Below are 18,410 nucleotides of genomic sequence, written 5' to 3' on the forward strand. Positions count from 1 at the left end.
GAATCATGAATCTGGTTAAAGGATCACGGATCAAGAGCTAATGCATCCTTACTCTTTGGTTCTTTCGGTATGGATTCCTGCAGTCACGAAAGCTTCAAATCAAGATTGACTCATGAATCCTGTTTGGCACCCGCCAGATTATGTAAAGGGCATTCATCTTTAACCAAGCGAGGTGGCTCGCTTGGTTAAAGGACAGTGTGCAAAGGGTAATGCATCTCAATGGACCGTCGCCTCGTGAAGGAACCTCAACTGACACATTGAGCCTCTGGCTCGCACTGGGCTGAAGGACGCTGAGAGCCTGAAGTCACATTTGGCTTCCGAAACTATCAGAAGTATTTTAATGATTTGATGAATCCGATAAACACATTGCATAATTTATTTTGTGTTATAATCATTGATATTTATATGCATACATTCCATTATATATTCATTTTCAGGCATAATTGAAAAACAAAGAAAATAATAACTCTGCTTTACAATCAATTATTAATTCATTGTCTAGTACTTCTATTTAATAAGTGCTGATTTTTGTCAGTTTAGTCAAAACCATGCATTGAATGTCACCTCTCGCCCCCCCCCCCCCCCGCTTGAATCCCAGAGCCCACTGCTGCAGTGTTGGCCATCATGAGCCACATTCTCCCACCCAGGGGCGACTTCACAGACACCAATTCCCACACTTCAGCCCAAGACACCTCACACGTGGCACAGCGCCAGGCTGCTACCCTGCCCTGCACCACCAACTCCTGCTCACCATACTCTGTCTACGTTTCGCCAGCCCTACCTCTGCCTTCGTGCCATCCTCGCCGTGGCCCTGACCCTGGCCTTTTGCATTAGCCTAACCCTGCACCAAACCATAATTCTAACTCTCATACCTCCTCAATCCCCGAACCCTGCCTCATCGCTGTCCCTTGTCTCTGATCCTAGCCTGGCCGCTGATCTTAGCCCTCTCTCTACCCGTGGCATTGACCTTGCCAAAGGGTATGGCGTGACCGTTTGACAAGCGGGGGGCTAAATGAAGTCTCAACGGGGGGGAAAGGGGGCATGAGGGACAGGGGAATGGAATCCGGGGGATGGGGATTGATGGCGGCGCCTCACAAGTTACGTACTGTACGTAAACGTCAGCGTCTTGCGTGTAGAGGCGCTGTAGCTCACGGGGTAGGACAAGAGGCCGCTTGGTTAAATCCTCGCTTGAGAAACGCCATTTTGTGCCGTTAATAATTTATAACGCATTTGCAATATGCTGTATGCGTTATTTTGTTGGTAAAAAGTTACATTTAAGAACAAACACTTTTTTTTACGATTAAATTAAGTCCATTTGCTTCTAATCCCATGTCCACAGGGGATTTTAGAGTTGAAACGATGAAATCCACTGTTCGTCCCCTGAGTCTGACCCCATTGCGATGCTACCTGTGGCCTTGTCCCTTGCCCCAGCCGTGCCTCCTCTCTATTCCTATTGTTGAGTCCTTCTCCTGTCCCTAGCCCTGCCCTTGAGGCCGGCCCCTGCCCTGAGCTGTGTTTCTCCCCTTGAGCAGCTAGCTCCCTGTGCGTGCTCTCAGCCTCATCCCTCTCCTCCTTCCTCAGCACTTCCCTTGCCCTTACCCACGTTCTTCTTCCGTGGGCGTGCCCTCAAGTCACGTTCCACCCCCCTAGCCCTGCCCCTTAGCCATGCCCTGCGTGTATGGTGGCAGCACGTTGTCGCGGTAGCTCATGGCGTAGGGCAGGTTTCCCGCGGGGCTGTAGAATGTGACGGCCACGAACATGCCTCGCCCGTCGCACGCAAGCCCCACGCCCAGATCGAGGGAGCTGCGCCACACCAGCTGGGAGAAGTTGCCTGGGGTCACGGGTCAAGGGGTCACAGAGCAAAGGGGCACAAAGCAAGGATACTCGCTCTAAGGCCACAGACCATAGTTTGCTTGTGTTAAGGGTAGAGGTCATGGATTTGAGTCACAGGTCACAGAAGGGGTCGCGAATGGCAGGACATGGATCGTAGTTACGACATCACGCATGAGGAGCATGAGTCACGAGTCAGAAGTTAAGCTACAGCTGATTACTTGAATGCAAATCTTTAGTTTAGGAGTTGAGTTAAGGAAATACACCTTTCCAGCCAAAGCATGAAATTAACATTTGGGGGCATTATAAAAAAAAAACAAGAAAACAACCATAGTTAGTTTTGTTGTCTACCTTCAAAAAAAGAGATTAAACAATTTTTTGTTGACAATTTCCATCCCAAGAAGTAAACCATTGGCCATATTGTAAAATAGCCTTTCGTTATCAACACGACTCATATGACCTCATACAGCCAATTACTGAGCTGTTCTGACTACAAACGGTTGTGAACAAATTTGCTGTGATTTCAGATCCCAAAAAAACTTTATTTCTCCAGTTTTAGATCCACTCGGCCTCTTTTTGGAAGAAAAAAAAAAGCCCAGGAATGAGTTCACTGGCCCAACAGCGTGCAAATTTGTTGCGAAACAGAAGCAACAAAGTTGCAGTTTTTAATATGGGAAGTTCCACAAGATTTGAAGACGGCAACACATGTGCGTGCAACTTTAGCTTTAAGATCAAATGCTGATGGTCAAGGTGATAGTGATGGGTCAAGTGATAGATAAGGCTTAGTCACCAAAGGGTAGTCCTAAAGAATTTTGGGTTAGAGGGAGTGTGGAGAGAGAGTGTGTGGCAGGTGTCATGTGTGGGGTCTGCGCTACCGGTTCCCTGCTGAAATCCCGGGTTGTTGTAGTCGTAGGCCAGCCGGTCCGCGTACCAGCAGTTGGTGACCTTACGTCCTGTAGTGACAACAAAACAATAAATTAAATACTAGAGCATACGACGTTTCGATTGCAACACAAGCAATCATCATCAGGTATAAATGAAATAGAAACACAAATCTAGTATACTTAGAAATGTAATGTAATACAACAGAGAGTCGGATAACATAACAGTCAACAACCTACCAGTCACGTATAAAGATAAAATAATAAATTAAATACTAGAGCATACGACGTTTCGATTGCAACACAAGCAATCATCATCAGGTATAAATGAAATAGAAACACAAATCTAGTATTCTTAGAAATGTAATGTAATGCAACAGAGAGTCGGATAACATGTTGACTGTTATGTTAAGTATACTAGATTTGTGTTTCTATTTCATTTATACCTGATGATGATTGCTTGTGTTGCAATCGAAACGTTGTATGCTAGTATTTAATTTATTATTTTATCTTTATACGTGACTTTACCGAAAGAACCAAAGCGTAATTCCTGCAGTCACGAAAGCTCCAAATTATGTTTGACAATGAAACAGTTGGCTGTCATACAGCACTCTTCATGCGCAGGCATCCCAGGGGGCGCTTTGCAATAAAAACTCAAAGAGCCATTGGCCGATCGATCCTGCTCAAGGTGTGATTCAGCAGAGTCTGCATATTGAGCTTAGCGATGGTCAAATCCAGGAGGCGTCACGTTCGTACCGAGTCAATCTGAGCACCCCCGCGCCATGGCTAAGTGGATCCAGAGCTGCTGGCGACTGCAGACTGTGGTTTATGCGTCATCAGCACACCTCTAATCTGACGGTACACTCATAATATCAATTATTACATCGTGAAGATGGAAACGCTTATGTTAAACCCATACTATCAAATGTCACATTATCACGATACCCACGTACCTCATGTGTGCGCCAAAATAAATATGCCTCCTTCACATATCTGTCTCTCCACGTAATATATTAAAGTATATCTTTTTTTCGTACATCCCATCGGCCATGTGGCCTTTTGGGAGTGCATAATTTCAACAGAATCGGTTCAACACGAGGAAATCTCTGGGCCAGATTTTCTTAACATTGCGGTTAAACTAAACTATTTCGATTTTAGCAGGTAAGGCCCACTGAGCTTTCTAGCTCTTTTTAAGAAGTGACCTGGTCACAAATGAAAGCTCAACGAAGTGGCTTATCACGGTGGAAATGTATAGCAGGCAAATACTCTAAACACGTGTTTCTAAATGTGGAGGGAAAAACCGGAGGACCCGGAGAAAAATCCAGGGTCGGTATCGAATCCACGCGAACGCAACGGTACGTGCGACGGGCATGGGGCCATCTGCTCCACCGCCGTCCCCCCACCCCGCCGCCTCTTACACCGCACCCACCCCTCCCATTTCCCCACCTTTGGGCAGTTCGCCCGTGCCGATGTGCCTGGCCCACACGTTCTGGCCGTGCGGCACGGTGGGGTGGGACCGCAGCGCGCGCGAGCGTGCCAGCACGCGGGCCCAGGCGCGCGCGTCCCGGCCCAGGGCCACGCTCCGCCGCAGAGGCCGGGCGCCGTGGATCTCGCGCAGGCGGTTGTGCTCCGCCAGGACGTCGATACAAAACTCCTCCTGGTCCTCCTCTGAGATGCGATGACAGCGGCGAGGGGGAGGACGGGAGGAGGACGGGACGAATGGAGATGAGATGGAGGTAGAGGAGGTGGAAATTGTCGAGGAGGTGGTAATGATAATGGAGGAATGGAGATGAAATGGAGGTAATCGTGAATAAGAATTCAGCCATTTGTAATTCCACTGCTGGATGAAGGCCTCCGCCATGCCTTTTTTGGCCCAGGAATCAGTTCAAACAACACTCGCCACTGATGTAAGATGTGACCTGGAATAAAAGTTAGCTCATGGAGTTCATAGCACAACTTGCCTATCTCTCTCTGCCACTATGTCCAGCACCAACACCAAGCGCGTTTGTCTCCCCAGTGGCGATGTTTACAGACCACAGCAGTTTCTCATTTGAGGCTGTCGATCTAGGGAAGGCCCAGGACCGGTTCTGATATTTGTCACCGGTGTTGGCCGTGAGCGGGAACCGAACTCTGGTGGCCGGGTTCGTAGTGCAGTGCTCTAAACACTCCCCCACCGCTCCCCACAAGGTCTACAGGTGTCTGTTGACGCACAGACACGCACGCATAGTCACCTGAGATGTGGAGCTGCGCGTGCGGCTGGGGAGTGCAGGGTGTGCTCCTCACCATGGGCAGCACGTTCCTCCGGTAGAGTTCCGAGAGCGCATCTCCCACCAGCGTGGCCTTGATCAGCGCCTCCGTGCCCACCACATTGCTCAGCACCACCTCCGCCCTTGGCGTCCTTGCCGCGACCTTTGACCCAGACGCTACGGTGGGTGCACCGGGCGCGGAACAGTCTGCCCTCCTCCCGGCCCTCGCCAGCGCTTTCGACGCCTCGTCTCGCTGTGGCGGCGCGAATTTCACGCCTCCCGCGGCTGCTCCGAATTTTGTCGCGAGGGTGCCCCCCGGCGCCTTCACCCTCACTTCTCTGTGTGTCACTGCCGCTGCCCCTGCTGCCCTCCGACAAGTCACCTCTGCCACTGTCACTGCTGCCATCATCCCTGGAGTCCCGTTTTCCACGTCGGAGCGTGGGCGTTTTGTCTTTTCAGACTCCACTCCACTGTCGCTGGGCTCCACGCCACCACCGCCAGCTACGTTTAAGACTTCCTCTGCCGCTTGTCGGATATCTTTTCCAGCCACCATCTCTCCTTCATCTCCACCTCCGGTGTGCTCTTTTGTGCGAGACTCGTCTGTAATTTTCTCCATCACCAGAGTGTCTTTTCTTCCCACTTCTTCGCACGAGCCTGCACCTCCATGCCCCCTTTCTGTCACCCACGAGAGCTCTTCAGTTGCTTCCGCCTCAGATGTTTCCATTATTTCACAAGTTGTTCTGTCTGAATCCATCACCAGAGTTTCTGTGCCCGAGCTCTCCTCTGTATCCAAGTCTGTGTCGGCAGACTGCATCGACAGCTCCATTGTCCAGGGGGCATCTCCAAGTGACAAGAAGGAAACCGATTTCGGCATGGCTTCCTTCGGTGCCAACTCACTCAAGGCATCGGTCTTGCCACCTGTACCCACGGCGCGTGTGCCTGCCGATTCGTCCATCACGGTTGCCGTGCTTTCTGCCACGGAACGTTCTGGATCTTCCATCGCCTCGCTTTCCCGAACCCCTTCGACGAGGGACGACTTCTCCGACTTCCCAACACCCGAGCCCCCACCGACCGACGAGGCGTCGTCCACGGTAAGCATCACCCCCGCGTCCACCGCCAGTACACAATCGTCATCGTCCGCCGATTCTGCCACCCTCGGGCCGCAGTCTTCGTCCACCCCTTCTGTCCCCGGGACACAACTTCCTCCGTTCGGCGCTGCCACCGGAGAGACGGCGATCATGTCGGCATCGTCGCCGGGAGTCGCGCATCGTTGCCCGAGAGCGGGGGGGTCGTACAGGGCCACGACCACCACGCAGCCCTGGGGGCTGACGGCACGGCCGACCCCGAGTCTCTGCGAGGCCCTCCACACCAGCTGGCAGAAGCGAGCTGCGGCGCAGGGCGTCTCGTTACTTAGCCCGACCGGACACATGATGCCGAGCTTTGTGCTCCCGGCCGAACGCGGCAGAACTCCTCTTACCAGCAGCGATGTGCAGGGGAGAGAATTCGGAATTCACTAATGGCAGCAGTTGCCCTGCGCTCTGAAGGTCGACTTAGCATAGACACACAAAATGTTTGTTTCATTATAAAAAGTAGATTTCATGTTTTTTAAAACCTTATCCAGGTAACCAACTCTACGATTCAACACTTGTTTTTAAGATGTTTGGCCAGTTTTCTTTGTGAGTGGGTATGGGTGGGCACAATAATTCCCTGCAGGAGATATTCCAAACAATGGGTTCACATTCAAATATCTGCAAAGACAAATTGAAAAAATCCCTTGCTATAATGCTATCTCCTGGCCATTTCAGAATGTAATATTTAAAGTTATTTTGTCCTTGGAAATATTCACATTTTTCAAACAGGCGAATAAAAAAAGATGTTACCATCGATGAATAATATAACTTTCAGTTTTCTCTCATTCCCACCCCATAAGAAGCACGTGGTGTTTGCTGTCTCCAGTAATTCCGTTACTTACACTGATGCTGTCGCGATGATTATGACGACGATGATATATGTCAGTTAGGTGTGTTGCAAGTTGAAAAAAAACATGATTCCACGTGTGATGATGAAGCTACTTAGACGAGCTATGCGTGGCCAGGTTGCCTCTGAAAAATTGCGAATGGCTCGTGGGCTTTACCTGGCTAATTAATTACACAGCAGTTCAGTTGAAGTCGTTTGTTTCGCCAAAGTCCAGTGGCAGAAAATATTGAATCCTAAAATAATCTGAGTTGAACTTTTCAAACGAGAGGGCAGCAGTGGCCAATCCAGCAGGCGGTGCGATCCACTGCGATGGATGTCAACGCGCTCTGCGATGATCCCCCACCACCCCCCCCCCCCCTCAAAATCTCTGGCCAAATAATTACCCGGAGTTAACCCTGTAATGTCCGAGCAAGTTTTGTTTAAACGATGAAAGCTACGTTATTTATGTGGCTAGATTCCGTTTCTTGTACCAACCACTGTTTAAAAAAAAAATATCCTGGCCTGCCACAATGTGACTGCATATGAAAAAACCGTTAAATTGAGATGTTGTTTTTTAAAACATGGTATCATATTTGCTATAGATTAATAGAATAACACTACGAGCATCACCTATTGGTAGAAGTTGTTTTTTTAATCTACGAATTCTTAGTCAGGGCTTTGTATTTGCCATAAGCCATGAAAATAATAGTTGTCTGCTGGTTTTAAATGTTCTTATTTGTCCTAGAGATCCACACAAATATTTATTTGGCGATCATCCACCCGTGGATCACGATCCACGTGTTGGCCACTGCTGCGAGAAGACATCTCACCATAATGTTATTGGAGTTTTACCGCATTTAGCATCACCAACCTTGCTCATGAGGAGGTGAAATAAAACACAGACATCATCGTGATTGTCCTCATTGTCCCCACTCGGCGTGTAACTATTCCGCCTGCCCAGTAATTGCCATGTTTCACTCGCAATTTAACTGGAGAATTGATTCTCCATCATCTGCTTTTAACCATCTCTTTTGTATTGCGTGTTCTTTTCCGTATCGTTTGTACAGTTTCCTCAGCTACATTAGTCTGAGTTTGAGTCTAACTCAGCATATTCTAAACAATCGATTCTTACACAATTCAACGCATGTTCCGGGAGCCTGAGTCAATTTGAATGTATGGAGAGATGCGTCATTACGTGCTTGTGGTCAATATAATCGTCTGATGAATGTGCGACCTCCATCGCCCAGCCTGTTCTCTCCATCACAGCGTAGAGGAGGTCAAGGTGATGAAGATGTCCTCATGAGTGGACACAATGAAAGCTCTTACCGGACTCGGTCTGAGGGCTCAGGATGTCGAAGTTGTGTCGTCCGATTTCGCTATACCACGCGTCGGTGACCTCGGACGCTGTCGATTCACACGGACAGGGGGCACAGGAAGAGTAAGTGAGGTGGGATCAATCGCCAGGGGACGGGGTCCATCCCTCTGGCAAAAAGTGCCCGCACGCCCTTACACAGGCGCCAGACACGGTGTTGAGTGGCTTTGTGTGTGTGTGTGTGTATGACCTGCGGTGTGTGCGAGCCTGGTGGCTGCTGGTGGTGTGAGACTTGACAGTGGGGTGGCTCACCCCTTGGTGTGTGTGCCTGTGTACAGGGTGTGCCTGACCCGTGGTGTGCGTCAGAGCGTTGTGATGAACACGCGGTGTGCGAGTGGTCCACAGACCGTGGTGTGCGTGAACGTGGTGGGGCTAACCCTCTGGTGTGAGTGTGAGCGGTGTGGCTGACCTGTGGTGCCCGAGTCTGAGAGTGATGTGGTTGCCCCGTAACGTGAGTGTACGAGTGATGTTGATGAGCCGTCGTGTCTGTGTGCGAGAGTGGTGTGCTGGCCTGGAGTGTGAGTGTGTGGTGGTTGAGTGTGGCGCAGTGGTTTGTGCACTGTGCTTCGACCAACATCAGTGAGGATTATCTGAACACGTCCCAGACCTCCTCTAGGTCGACTCAGCCTCAAATTATTACATAGTGCAGTGTGTATAAACATCGCCAATGGGGATACAAAGGCGGTCGTGCTTGGTCCTGGCCATCCACCCCCCTTGTGTACCATGCTAGACTTCAGAGGTGCTCAATAACAGCACTTGCTCCAACAGTCTAAGGCTATACGGGGGATCATTGTCTTTGGTGTGCCTGGCCCGTGGTGTGTGTGTGGGTGTGTGAGCGGTGTGGCTGACCTGTGGGGTGCGTGAGTGTGGGAGTGATGTGGCTGGGCTGTGGTGTGTGTGAGTGATGTGGCTGGGCTGTGGTGTGTGTGTGAGTGATGTGCCTGGCCCGTGGTGTGTGTGTGGGTGTGTGAGCGGTGTGGCTGACCTGTGGGGGCGTGAGTGTGGGAGTGATGTGGCTGGGCTGTGGTGTGTGTGTGGGTGTGTGAGCGGTGTGGCTAACCTGTGGGGGGCGTGAGTGTGGGAGTGATGTGGCTGGGCTGTGGTGTGTGTGTGAGTAGTGTGACTGATCCGTAGTGTGAGTGAATGTGTGGCAGATACCGTGGTGTGTGCGAGTGAGTGAATGATGTGGCAGATTCCGTGGTGTTTGTGAGCGAGGTGGCTTCCCCATGCTGTGTGTGTGTGTGTATGAGCAGTGTGGCTGTCCCGGGGTGTGTGTGTATATGAGTGGTGTGGCTGTCCCGGGGTGTGTGTGTATATGAGTGGTGTGGCTGTCCCGGGGTGTGTGTGAGTGTATGAGCAGTGTGGCTGTCCCGGGGGGTGTGTGTATATGAGTGGTGCGGCTGTCCCGGGGTGTGTGTGTATATGAGTGGTGCGGCTGTCCCGGGGTGTGTGTGTATATGAGTGGTGTGGCTGTCCCGGAGTGTGTGTGTATATGAGTGGTGCGGCTGTCCCGGGGTGTGTGTGTATATGAGTGGTGTGGCTGTCCCGGGGTGTGTGTGTATATGAGTGGTGTGGCTGTCCCGGGGTGTGTGTGTATATGAGTGGTGCGGCTGTCCCGGGGTGTGTGTGTATATGAGTGGTGTGGCTGTCCCGGGGTGTGTGTGTATATGAGTGGTGTGGCTGTCCCGGGGTGTGTGTGTATATGAGTGGTGTGGCTGTCCCGGGGTGTGTGTGTATATGAGTGGTGTGGCTGTCCCGGGGTGTGTGTGTATATGAGTGGTGCGGCTGTCCCGGGGTGTGTGTGTATATGAGTGGTGCGGCTGTCCCGGGTGGTGTGTGTATATGAGTGGTGTGGCTGTCCCGGGTGGTGTGTGTATATGAGTGGTGCGGCTGTCCCGGGGTGTGTGTGTATATGAGTGGTGCGGCTGTCCCGGGGTGTGTGTGTATATGAGTGGTGCGGCTGTCCCGGGGTGTGTGTGTATATGAGTGGTGTGGCCGTCCCGGGGTGTGTGTGTATATGAGTGGTGCGGCTGTCCCGGGGTGTGTGTGTGTGTATATGAGTGGTGCGGCTGTCTCGGGTGGTGTGTGTATATGAGTGGTGTGGCTGGGCCCTTGCTGTCAGTGTGAGAGTGATGTGGCAGGACCGTGGTGCGTGTGAGTGATGTGGGAGAACCGTCGTGCATGTGAGGGTGTGAGCGGTGTGGCTGACCCGTGGTGTGTGTGTGTGAGTGAGGGTGTGAGCGGGGTGTGTGTGTGTGAGGGTGTGAGCGGTGTGTGTGTGTGAGTGAGTGAGGGTGTGAGCGGTGTGGCTGACCCGTGGTGTGTGTCAGGGTGTGAGCGGTGTGGCTGTACCAGCGATGTGTGTGTGTGTGTGAGAGGGTGTGAGCGATGTGGCTGTACCCGTGCGGTGTGTGTGTGTGAGGGTGTGAGCGGTGTGTGAGGGTGTGAGCGGTGTGTGTGTGTGAGGGTGTGAGCGATGTGTGTGTGTGTGAGGGTGTGAGCGATGTGTGTGTGTGTGTGAGAGGGTGTGAGCGATGTGGCTGTACCCGCGGTGTGTGTATGTGTGTGAGGGTGTGAGCGGTGTGTGTGAGGGTGTGAGCGGTGTGTGTGTGTGTGTGAGGGTGTGAGCGGTGTGTGTGTGTGAGGGTGTGAGCGATGTGTGTGTGAGTGAGGGTGTGAGCGATGTGTGTGTGTGAGCGATGTGTGTGTGTGAGGGTGTGAGCGATGTGTGTGTGTGAGGGTGTGAGCGGTGTGGCTGTACCCGTGGGGTGTGTCGCGTCCCCCCCGAGCCCCAGGTAGACGCTCTCCCCGGGCCGCGACTCCGTGCGCCCCACGCGCTCCAGGGCCGCGGCGTCCCAGCGCGCCGCGCCCGGGAGCCCCTCCCCCGCCTGTGCCTCCTCCGCTTGCTCCTCCACTGCGGGTACCCCACCTGGTTGCACCCCACCTGGTTGTACCCCACCTGGTTGCCCTCCAGCTGGTTGTACCCCACCTGGTTGCACTCCACCTGGTTGTGCGTCAGCTGGATGTGCGTCAGCTGGTTGAGGTTCACTTGATTGTAGTTCGCATGCTTCATTGGATCGTATTTTGTCACCCTGAAATGTAGTTGATTGCATTGCAGTTGGTTGACGTTGATTTGACTGCAGCGCGTCTGGCTGTAGTTGATATGGCTGTCGTCCCTCCGTCTCTCGTTTATCCGGACTGAGTTTGTCCGGCTGCAGTTCACTTGGTGGTAGTCCTTCTTGCTGTACTTTGTTTCGATGCAGTTGCTGTTCTTGCAATCTCGCCGTCCATATTCTGTCCGGATGTATGTCGCTCGACGGCAGTTTATCTGCCTGTAGCGCTTGTGGCTGTGGATGTGCTGGCTGTAGTCCGTGATGGTTTGGGGACGCAGCTTGTGAAGGGTTCCCCTGCACGTCCTCCAGTGGCGGCTCATCCTCCCGCCGAGTGTGAGACTGTGCATCGTCACGCGGACCTCGGTCCACCTGGGAGCTTCCCACCAACGCCCCGTTATCTGGCTGCACGCTGTCCTGCTTTCTCTTCTCCGGCTGCACCCGTTCAGGCTGCCGTCTACCCACAGCCAGCTCTGCCGCAGTCAAACTGCTTGGCTGTGCTTGGTCCACCTGCAGACTGTCCGCGTGTGCTTCTCGCAAGTCGAGTGCTTGTCCCGGTTGCAGCTCTTCCGTTTGCCGGCCGCCTGTCTGTAGCCCGCCGAGCCCGAGCGCGTCCACCAGCGGTGCGTGCAGGTCCGCCGGGTGCTCGCGTGACCTGTCCTCCCGTAGCTGCCCGCCGCGTGGCATCGTGACAGCGCCAGGCTCCATTAGCAGGAGGAGCAGGGCCTCGGCACGGAGCTGGGCCCCTGCACAGAGCTCCGCACTGAGGACCAGAGGCTTCGCTCCGTGCCTCTTCCTCAGGGCGTTGTGCGCCACGAGCAGACCCTGTTGGAAGTCGCTTGCTTGCGGCCCTACGGGAGCACATGCACACACAATCCTCCAGTTCACCAGGCCACGGACCCTTCAGCGTTACCACCACGTCCGTGAGGGAGAACCATAGTCCAATTGTGCTATTCCCGTCAGGTCACCAGATGAGAAAATTCCATGCGAAAGTCTGCAGATAGTAGTGCATCACGCAGTGTCAGACAACAGCCCCACCACGGGCCAGTCGCTGCTTCTGGGTTAACTTACATAGAGGTCGTTATCGACACGAGGGACACGCCTTGTATTAATGCCTTGTAAAGATGTCCTACGCAAATGAAACCAAATGTTTAAGCTTCAGATCTAAATAAAAAAAATGCTCATTTTATATCATAAGCTTATTTTGAATGGCTAAGGGGGCGTGACCATCTCCTCGCTACGCAGCACGAACTCGAGAACCCGGGCTAATTACGAGCGGCTGAAACCCAGCATCGCGGCAATGCGGGCAAAATGCTCAATTATAGATTTGTTTTATTTGATCAAAGTTGAATGTTGTTCTACAACAGAGGCACTATACGGTGGGCGCGTAAAGCCATCACAGCATCTTGAGAGTCCAGATGGTTAGCAATTGCCATAGTTGCTCACGAGTAATTGCACTGCCGGTGACAATCGCCACGACATCGCCCCAGGTGGATCCTGGCCGTCAGCGCCAGCAGATCAACGCCAGACGCACCGTCAGAGCCCGCTTCCTTTGCTTTGGTCGCATGCGAAGATGACGGCGGTGCAGACCGCGTGGGCAGCACGGGCAACGGGGACGCATCGGCGCACGTGGGCGGCACGGGCAGCGGGGGCAGCGCCGGCAAGGGGGGCGGCACGGGGCAGGGGGGCAGCACGTTGGCGTGGAAGGCGCCCTGGGGGCCCTGGTTGCCCGCGGGGCTGTAGAGCGTCACCACGACGAGGCGGCGCCCGTCGCAGGCGCGGCCCACGCCCATCGAGCACGAGGCGCGCCACACGAGCTGCGTGAAGTGCACTGCGACACGCGCACAAAGGCAAAGGTCCCCCCGCCCCCCCCCCCCCGCATACCTTTCACATGTTGGGCCAAGTGCTGTTAATGAGCATCTATGGGGCCGTCTATAAATGACGTCACGCGATTTTGGACGATTTTTAACCACCCCCCTCGTCACACGGCGTCACAAAAAGTCAGACCCCCCCCCCCTCAACTGTGACGTCACAAAGCTCTGCCACCCCCCCCCCCCAAAAAAAATCTAAAACACGTTTCAAATCGCTTTAAACTATTGTCAATGTAGTGCGTATTTAATGTGGCGCTGCACTCTGATGTTGTAGGAGAAAACATTTATTTTAAAAGTCGATTTAATTAAGTAGAACGTGTTGTCTAAATTTAGTTGCGCATTTTGATGTGACGTCACATTTCTCAACCCCCCCCCCCCCTCGTCACACATCGTCACAAATGTCTGACCCCCCCCCCCGCCTAGGTGCGTGACGTCATTTATGGACGGCCCCTATGAAGGCGAGCAAGGCACACGAGGAGGTGGCGTGGTAACCACCACGCCCTGGCCGCCTTTGTCTCCCTCGTGGCGATATTTACACCGCACCCGGTGCTCGTTTGAGGCTGAGTCGACGTAGACGAGGCCCGAGAACGGTTCTGATCATCTTCACTGGTGTTGGACGTGAGCGGGAATCGAACTCGGGTCGCCGAAATCTGAGTGCGGCGCTCGCTGCACGCACGCACCTCAGCTGCTGGAGGACCATCGATTCACAGTCTTCTCTGGATGAGCTGGGCTCACGGGGAGGATGAGTGGTCCAGACAACGGACTATCACAGACATCGAGGTGCGTATGTAAAGTTAATTCTAGATTTGAAGTTTTCGTGACTGCAAAGATCCATACTCTTTGGTGCTTTCGGTAAAGACACGAAGGTGAAAATAAAAAAAATAAAAACGAAAATAACTAAATTAAATCACGACGTTTCGGGCGCAACACAAGCGTCCGTCATCAGGTGTGGACAACCACAGCGAAAACAGTTGCTGAGGTATCCCCACCTGATGACGGACGCTTGTGTTGAGCCCCGAAACGTCGTGATTTAATCTAGTTATTTTATATTTATTTTCACCTCCGTGATCGATTTACTTGCTGACGTGTTTGCGGTCACGTGGGTGCTGAGTCAATGACCCCAACGATAAGTGAGGAGCAGCTACTAATAGAATTAAACCCGGGCATGTCAAGATATTTGTTTCTGTGATTTTGTCCGTAAACGCGGTTGATCCGTTCGCGATTGATAGCGAAGTATCGGCGCGTTAGGCAACTAAACGTCGATTGCTTTCGGCTTTTGATGTAAATGAATCCGACTCGTGAAGGTCACTGTCGTTTGCAAAGGAGTGGATCACGTTGCGAGTGGACTATATTTAAGTTGATGAGTTTAATCAGCTGTCACATGCCCAGAGGGTGGAAATATTCATCGAAACGTTGATCGATATCGAGTCTTAAGTTCACAATGCATGCATCAAGTGGTGCCTGTACGAATCTGTGTTTAGCCGACTATTGTGTAAGTTGTATGAAATGAGTTCCGCCCCTCGTAGCCACGACATTCACCACAATGTACATTTTTTTTTAATTGGTGAACTGAATCGAATCGCCGTTGTGGTGAATTCCAACCTCCGTAAACCACACACGGGTGTTGGACAGCCTCAGCTCATCATCCTCGTCAACCACGACCAATCCACTGCTGGATGAAGGCCTACCTAAGCTGCTACCACCTATCATAATCCTGCGATGCACCAATCCAATCGGGCAGCAGCTGGCTACAGTTTACAAGCTTACGAGACAGATGAGAGAAGACGTGAACACGTGTCCGGGTTAGTTTAGCATGGGCTGACTTTGCGAGTACTCGCACACGTACAAACACACACACACGTACACACGTACACACACACGTACACACGTACACACACACGTACACACCTGTGTTGGGCTTGTATCCAGGGCTGGAGAAGTCGTAATGCTTCACTTCGCTGTACCAGTGCTCCGTCACTTCTTTGCCTGGGGCACACGCGCATACACGTGCGCACATACGTACATACACACGTACATGCTCACCTTCTTAACGAGTAGGATACGTAACCCCCTGAAGTCAGTTGTGGATGTTCAACCCCTCGTTTTGAGCAGGACTGCGTGACTCCAGAAGTCGGTTATACAGGTCAAGGTCTGTTCCCGACATCGATATTGGATATCCATCCACGTTCACCCCTTGTTCCTGCCCACAGGCCCCGCATGCCCAAGAGATGATAGTTGACGTTTCTCCATATCTCGTTTTAGTGCGACCTCTAACCCGGTATCCCAAGATTAACCATTGACCCCATGCGTCCCAGGTTTAACCCCTGACCCCCTTGTGTACCCAGCTTCAAACCCTGTGACCCCCTTGTGTACCCAGCTTCAAACCCTGTGACCCCCTTGTGTACCCAGCCTCAACCCCTGGCCCTCTTGCGTCCCCTTAGTCTCAATCCCGTACCGCCGGGCTCGGCGCCCTGTTCCCTGGCGCCCAGCGGGCGGTAGTACAGGTTTTCGCCGTGGCTCGTGTCGCTGTGCTTGAGCGCGCGCCTCTCCAGGAGGTGCTCGGCCCAGGCGCGCGCTTCGCGCTCCAGCGCGGCGCACGCGCGCAGCGGCGCGGCCCCGTGGCGCGCGCGCGCCGCGTTGTGCGCGAGCAGCAAGTCGCCCGCAAAGTCATCCGCGAAGTCCCCCGCGAAGTTCCGTGGCGGCGACGCGGTCACAGCGGCGGCGGCGGCGGTGGTGGCGGCCACCAACCCCCCGCCGCCACCGCGAACCGAGGTCCCGCCGGGCGGCTCTCCCAGTGACATCTGCAAGCAGGAAGGAAACGAAAATGCGGTCGGCACTTGTTGGGACTGTTAGGTGGGAGATGATGATGGTGGTGGTGGTGGTGGTGATGATTGTGATGGTGAAAATGCATCGGTAGATGCTAACAGCGCCGCTTGTTACTCGATATTAGTTACGGTGGAGGAAGCAATTGCCCGCAGGAGGAATGGACGTAATGTTGGTGTCTCATAAATAATGAGGCGATCAAAAACGTTGGGCTCGATCACCAATATCAAGCAAATTTCAAAATAAAAACGCATTAATGTTGCATCCGTTCTAAATACATTTCCCACCATGTAGCATAGATACGCTGCATGGCGCTTTCGCTACATGTTTCAGTTCACTGTTGGATATATTTCCATAATTTGAGGCATGTTGGGGAAATGTTGTTCAAAGTTATATCCAAAATGTAGTCGTGAATATGAAATAAAAATCGGCCGAAAAGCCAGGCCACATTGGATGCGCAGAGACGGAACGCTGAAGGGTTTTTTGAATATAAACTTAACACAGGGCATGTCAGCTTATTGCCTGAATAAATAGTGCGGCTCTTGGGACAAAGCGACCCAAGAATACTTAAAGTAAACCTCGCCATATGGCGTGTTGCGCATAGAGGGTACAGACAACGCAGTGGATACAGAGACACTGAGACAAATGTGTGGAGAGAGAGGGAGAGAGAGACCTCGACACCCAGAGTCACGCAGAGTCAGGGAAATAGATGCCCAGAAATATGAATATATAGAGACACGGAGAGGGAACACGGGGACAGGTAACAGATATAGAGATGCGGCGAGAGACACCGAGGTATGCATAGACACGGAGGTACAGACACAAAAGTGGGATACTGACGCGAGAGATTGAGAGCAAGAGACGCGGCGAGACACAAATACGTGGAGACGTGGAGACACAGAAACAGAACGAGCCGAACTACGCGAAGACATCCCACCAACCGGTCGGGTTACGAGGGCATCACTGTCAAGGACCCGTAATCACAACACGCGCGTGTTTATACAGCGGGATTCAAACAATTTGCATCTGAAAGCGCTTAACATTTTGACCTGCACACAAACACATTACAAGCCAAACAATGGACATCTTCATAAAAGGCACGAGCACCCCACTGCAGTCAAATCAGAACACAAGGCGGCCAGCGGCACGGGGGAGACGTTCAGGGCACGGGCCACGCAGCACGACGTCAATCACTCGAGCACGACTCAAGACTCCCGACATCAAAGAGAGTCCAGCGAACAGTGATGGCAATAATTATATTTAATACCGCGCGTTACGCATGTAAATAGTATGCAAAACACACTGAACGTCATGAATCCCTAGCACGTATATTAGATGTAAAAAGCAGTGAACAAGAATGTGTGTGTTTTAAGTGTGATTTTACGAGTTTACGGACCCATTCGCTATACTCGCTTGTGCTCCAGTCCAGGGTGAGTTGATGAATTTGCACAAATCTCTACGTGATCCGTCACATTTTGAATCTAAAGCGCTGGGTCACACGCGGTGTGCATTATGCCACAACAAATGTAGGTGGAGTTAATTGATATGCTGCGTTATATTCATAGAGGGTGTGTTCATATAATGCTAAACGTTCTCAAATGCTTTTATCCGTTGTTCATGTATTTTTTTTATAATAAAGAGATGTCTCAAAAGATATGACTATGATTCATATTCTTGGTTCTTTCGGTAAAAGTCACGTAGAAGGAAAATAATAAAATAATAAAAATATTTAACTAAAAAATTATCACGACGTTTCGACTGCAACACAAGCAATCAGCATCAGGTGTGAAACGTCGTGAGAATTTTATTGTTTTATAATTTTAATATTTCCCTTCTACGTGACTTTACCGAAAGAACCAAGAACATGAATCCCTGCAGTCACGAAAGCTTTAAATAAAAATATGACCATGGTTTATTAACATCGTTTTTTTGCCATTACCTTTAACGGCAAGACATTTAAAGTAAAAGCAATTCGCGGTTTCGCTGCACATATAGAAATGTCCCACAGCAATAAGCACAGAATTGCTGACCGTTCCCACGGAGAGCGGCGAGGAGAGATTCTGCCGCGGTGTAACAATGGGCAGCACCCTGGACTGTCAGATTCTATCTCCCGGCGTGGCAGTTAAAATAATCGTGCAACTTTTCAGTCAGTGCATTCCTCATTAAAACTCCAATTGAATCGGTTACCGGTTAATGACTTTCGGGGATGCTTAGATATTATTACTGTTTAAACCAATCCTCTCTCTATTCCCTTTTTTAAACACATAGTTGATACAATACATGAGCAAATATTGAAATAATTAAAGGTAGCCACATCAATA

At 51.7% G+C, this 18,410-nt stretch overlaps 1 protein-coding gene across 1 annotated transcript; it reads right to left on the reverse strand.

The window, feature by feature from the left end:
• Positions 1-310: 310 nt before the first annotated feature.
• Positions 311-15,399, reverse strand: LOC144718576 (uncharacterized). The gene is made up of 9 exons (XM_078593949.1): positions 15,175-15,399; positions 12,930-13,226; positions 11,758-12,246; positions 11,047-11,199; positions 8,240-8,317; positions 4,943-6,343; positions 4,158-4,379; positions 2,706-2,783; positions 311-1,831 (listed from the first exon to the last, which is right to left on the reverse strand). The coding sequence occupies exons 1-9, from the start codon at positions 15,281-15,283 to the stop codon at positions 1,647-1,649; spliced, it is 3,012 nt and encodes a 1,003-aa protein (XP_078450075.1). The 5' UTR covers positions 15,284-15,399; the 3' UTR covers positions 311-1,646.
• Between the last annotated feature and the right edge of the window lie 3,011 nt (positions 15,400-18,410).

This window comes from Lampetra planeri, chromosome 5 (genome assembly GCF_965212315.1).
Source record: "Lampetra planeri chromosome 5, kcLamPlan1.2.h2, whole genome shotgun sequence".
Classification (NCBI taxonomy): Eukaryota; Metazoa; Chordata; class Hyperoartia; order Petromyzontiformes; family Petromyzontidae; genus Lampetra; species Lampetra planeri.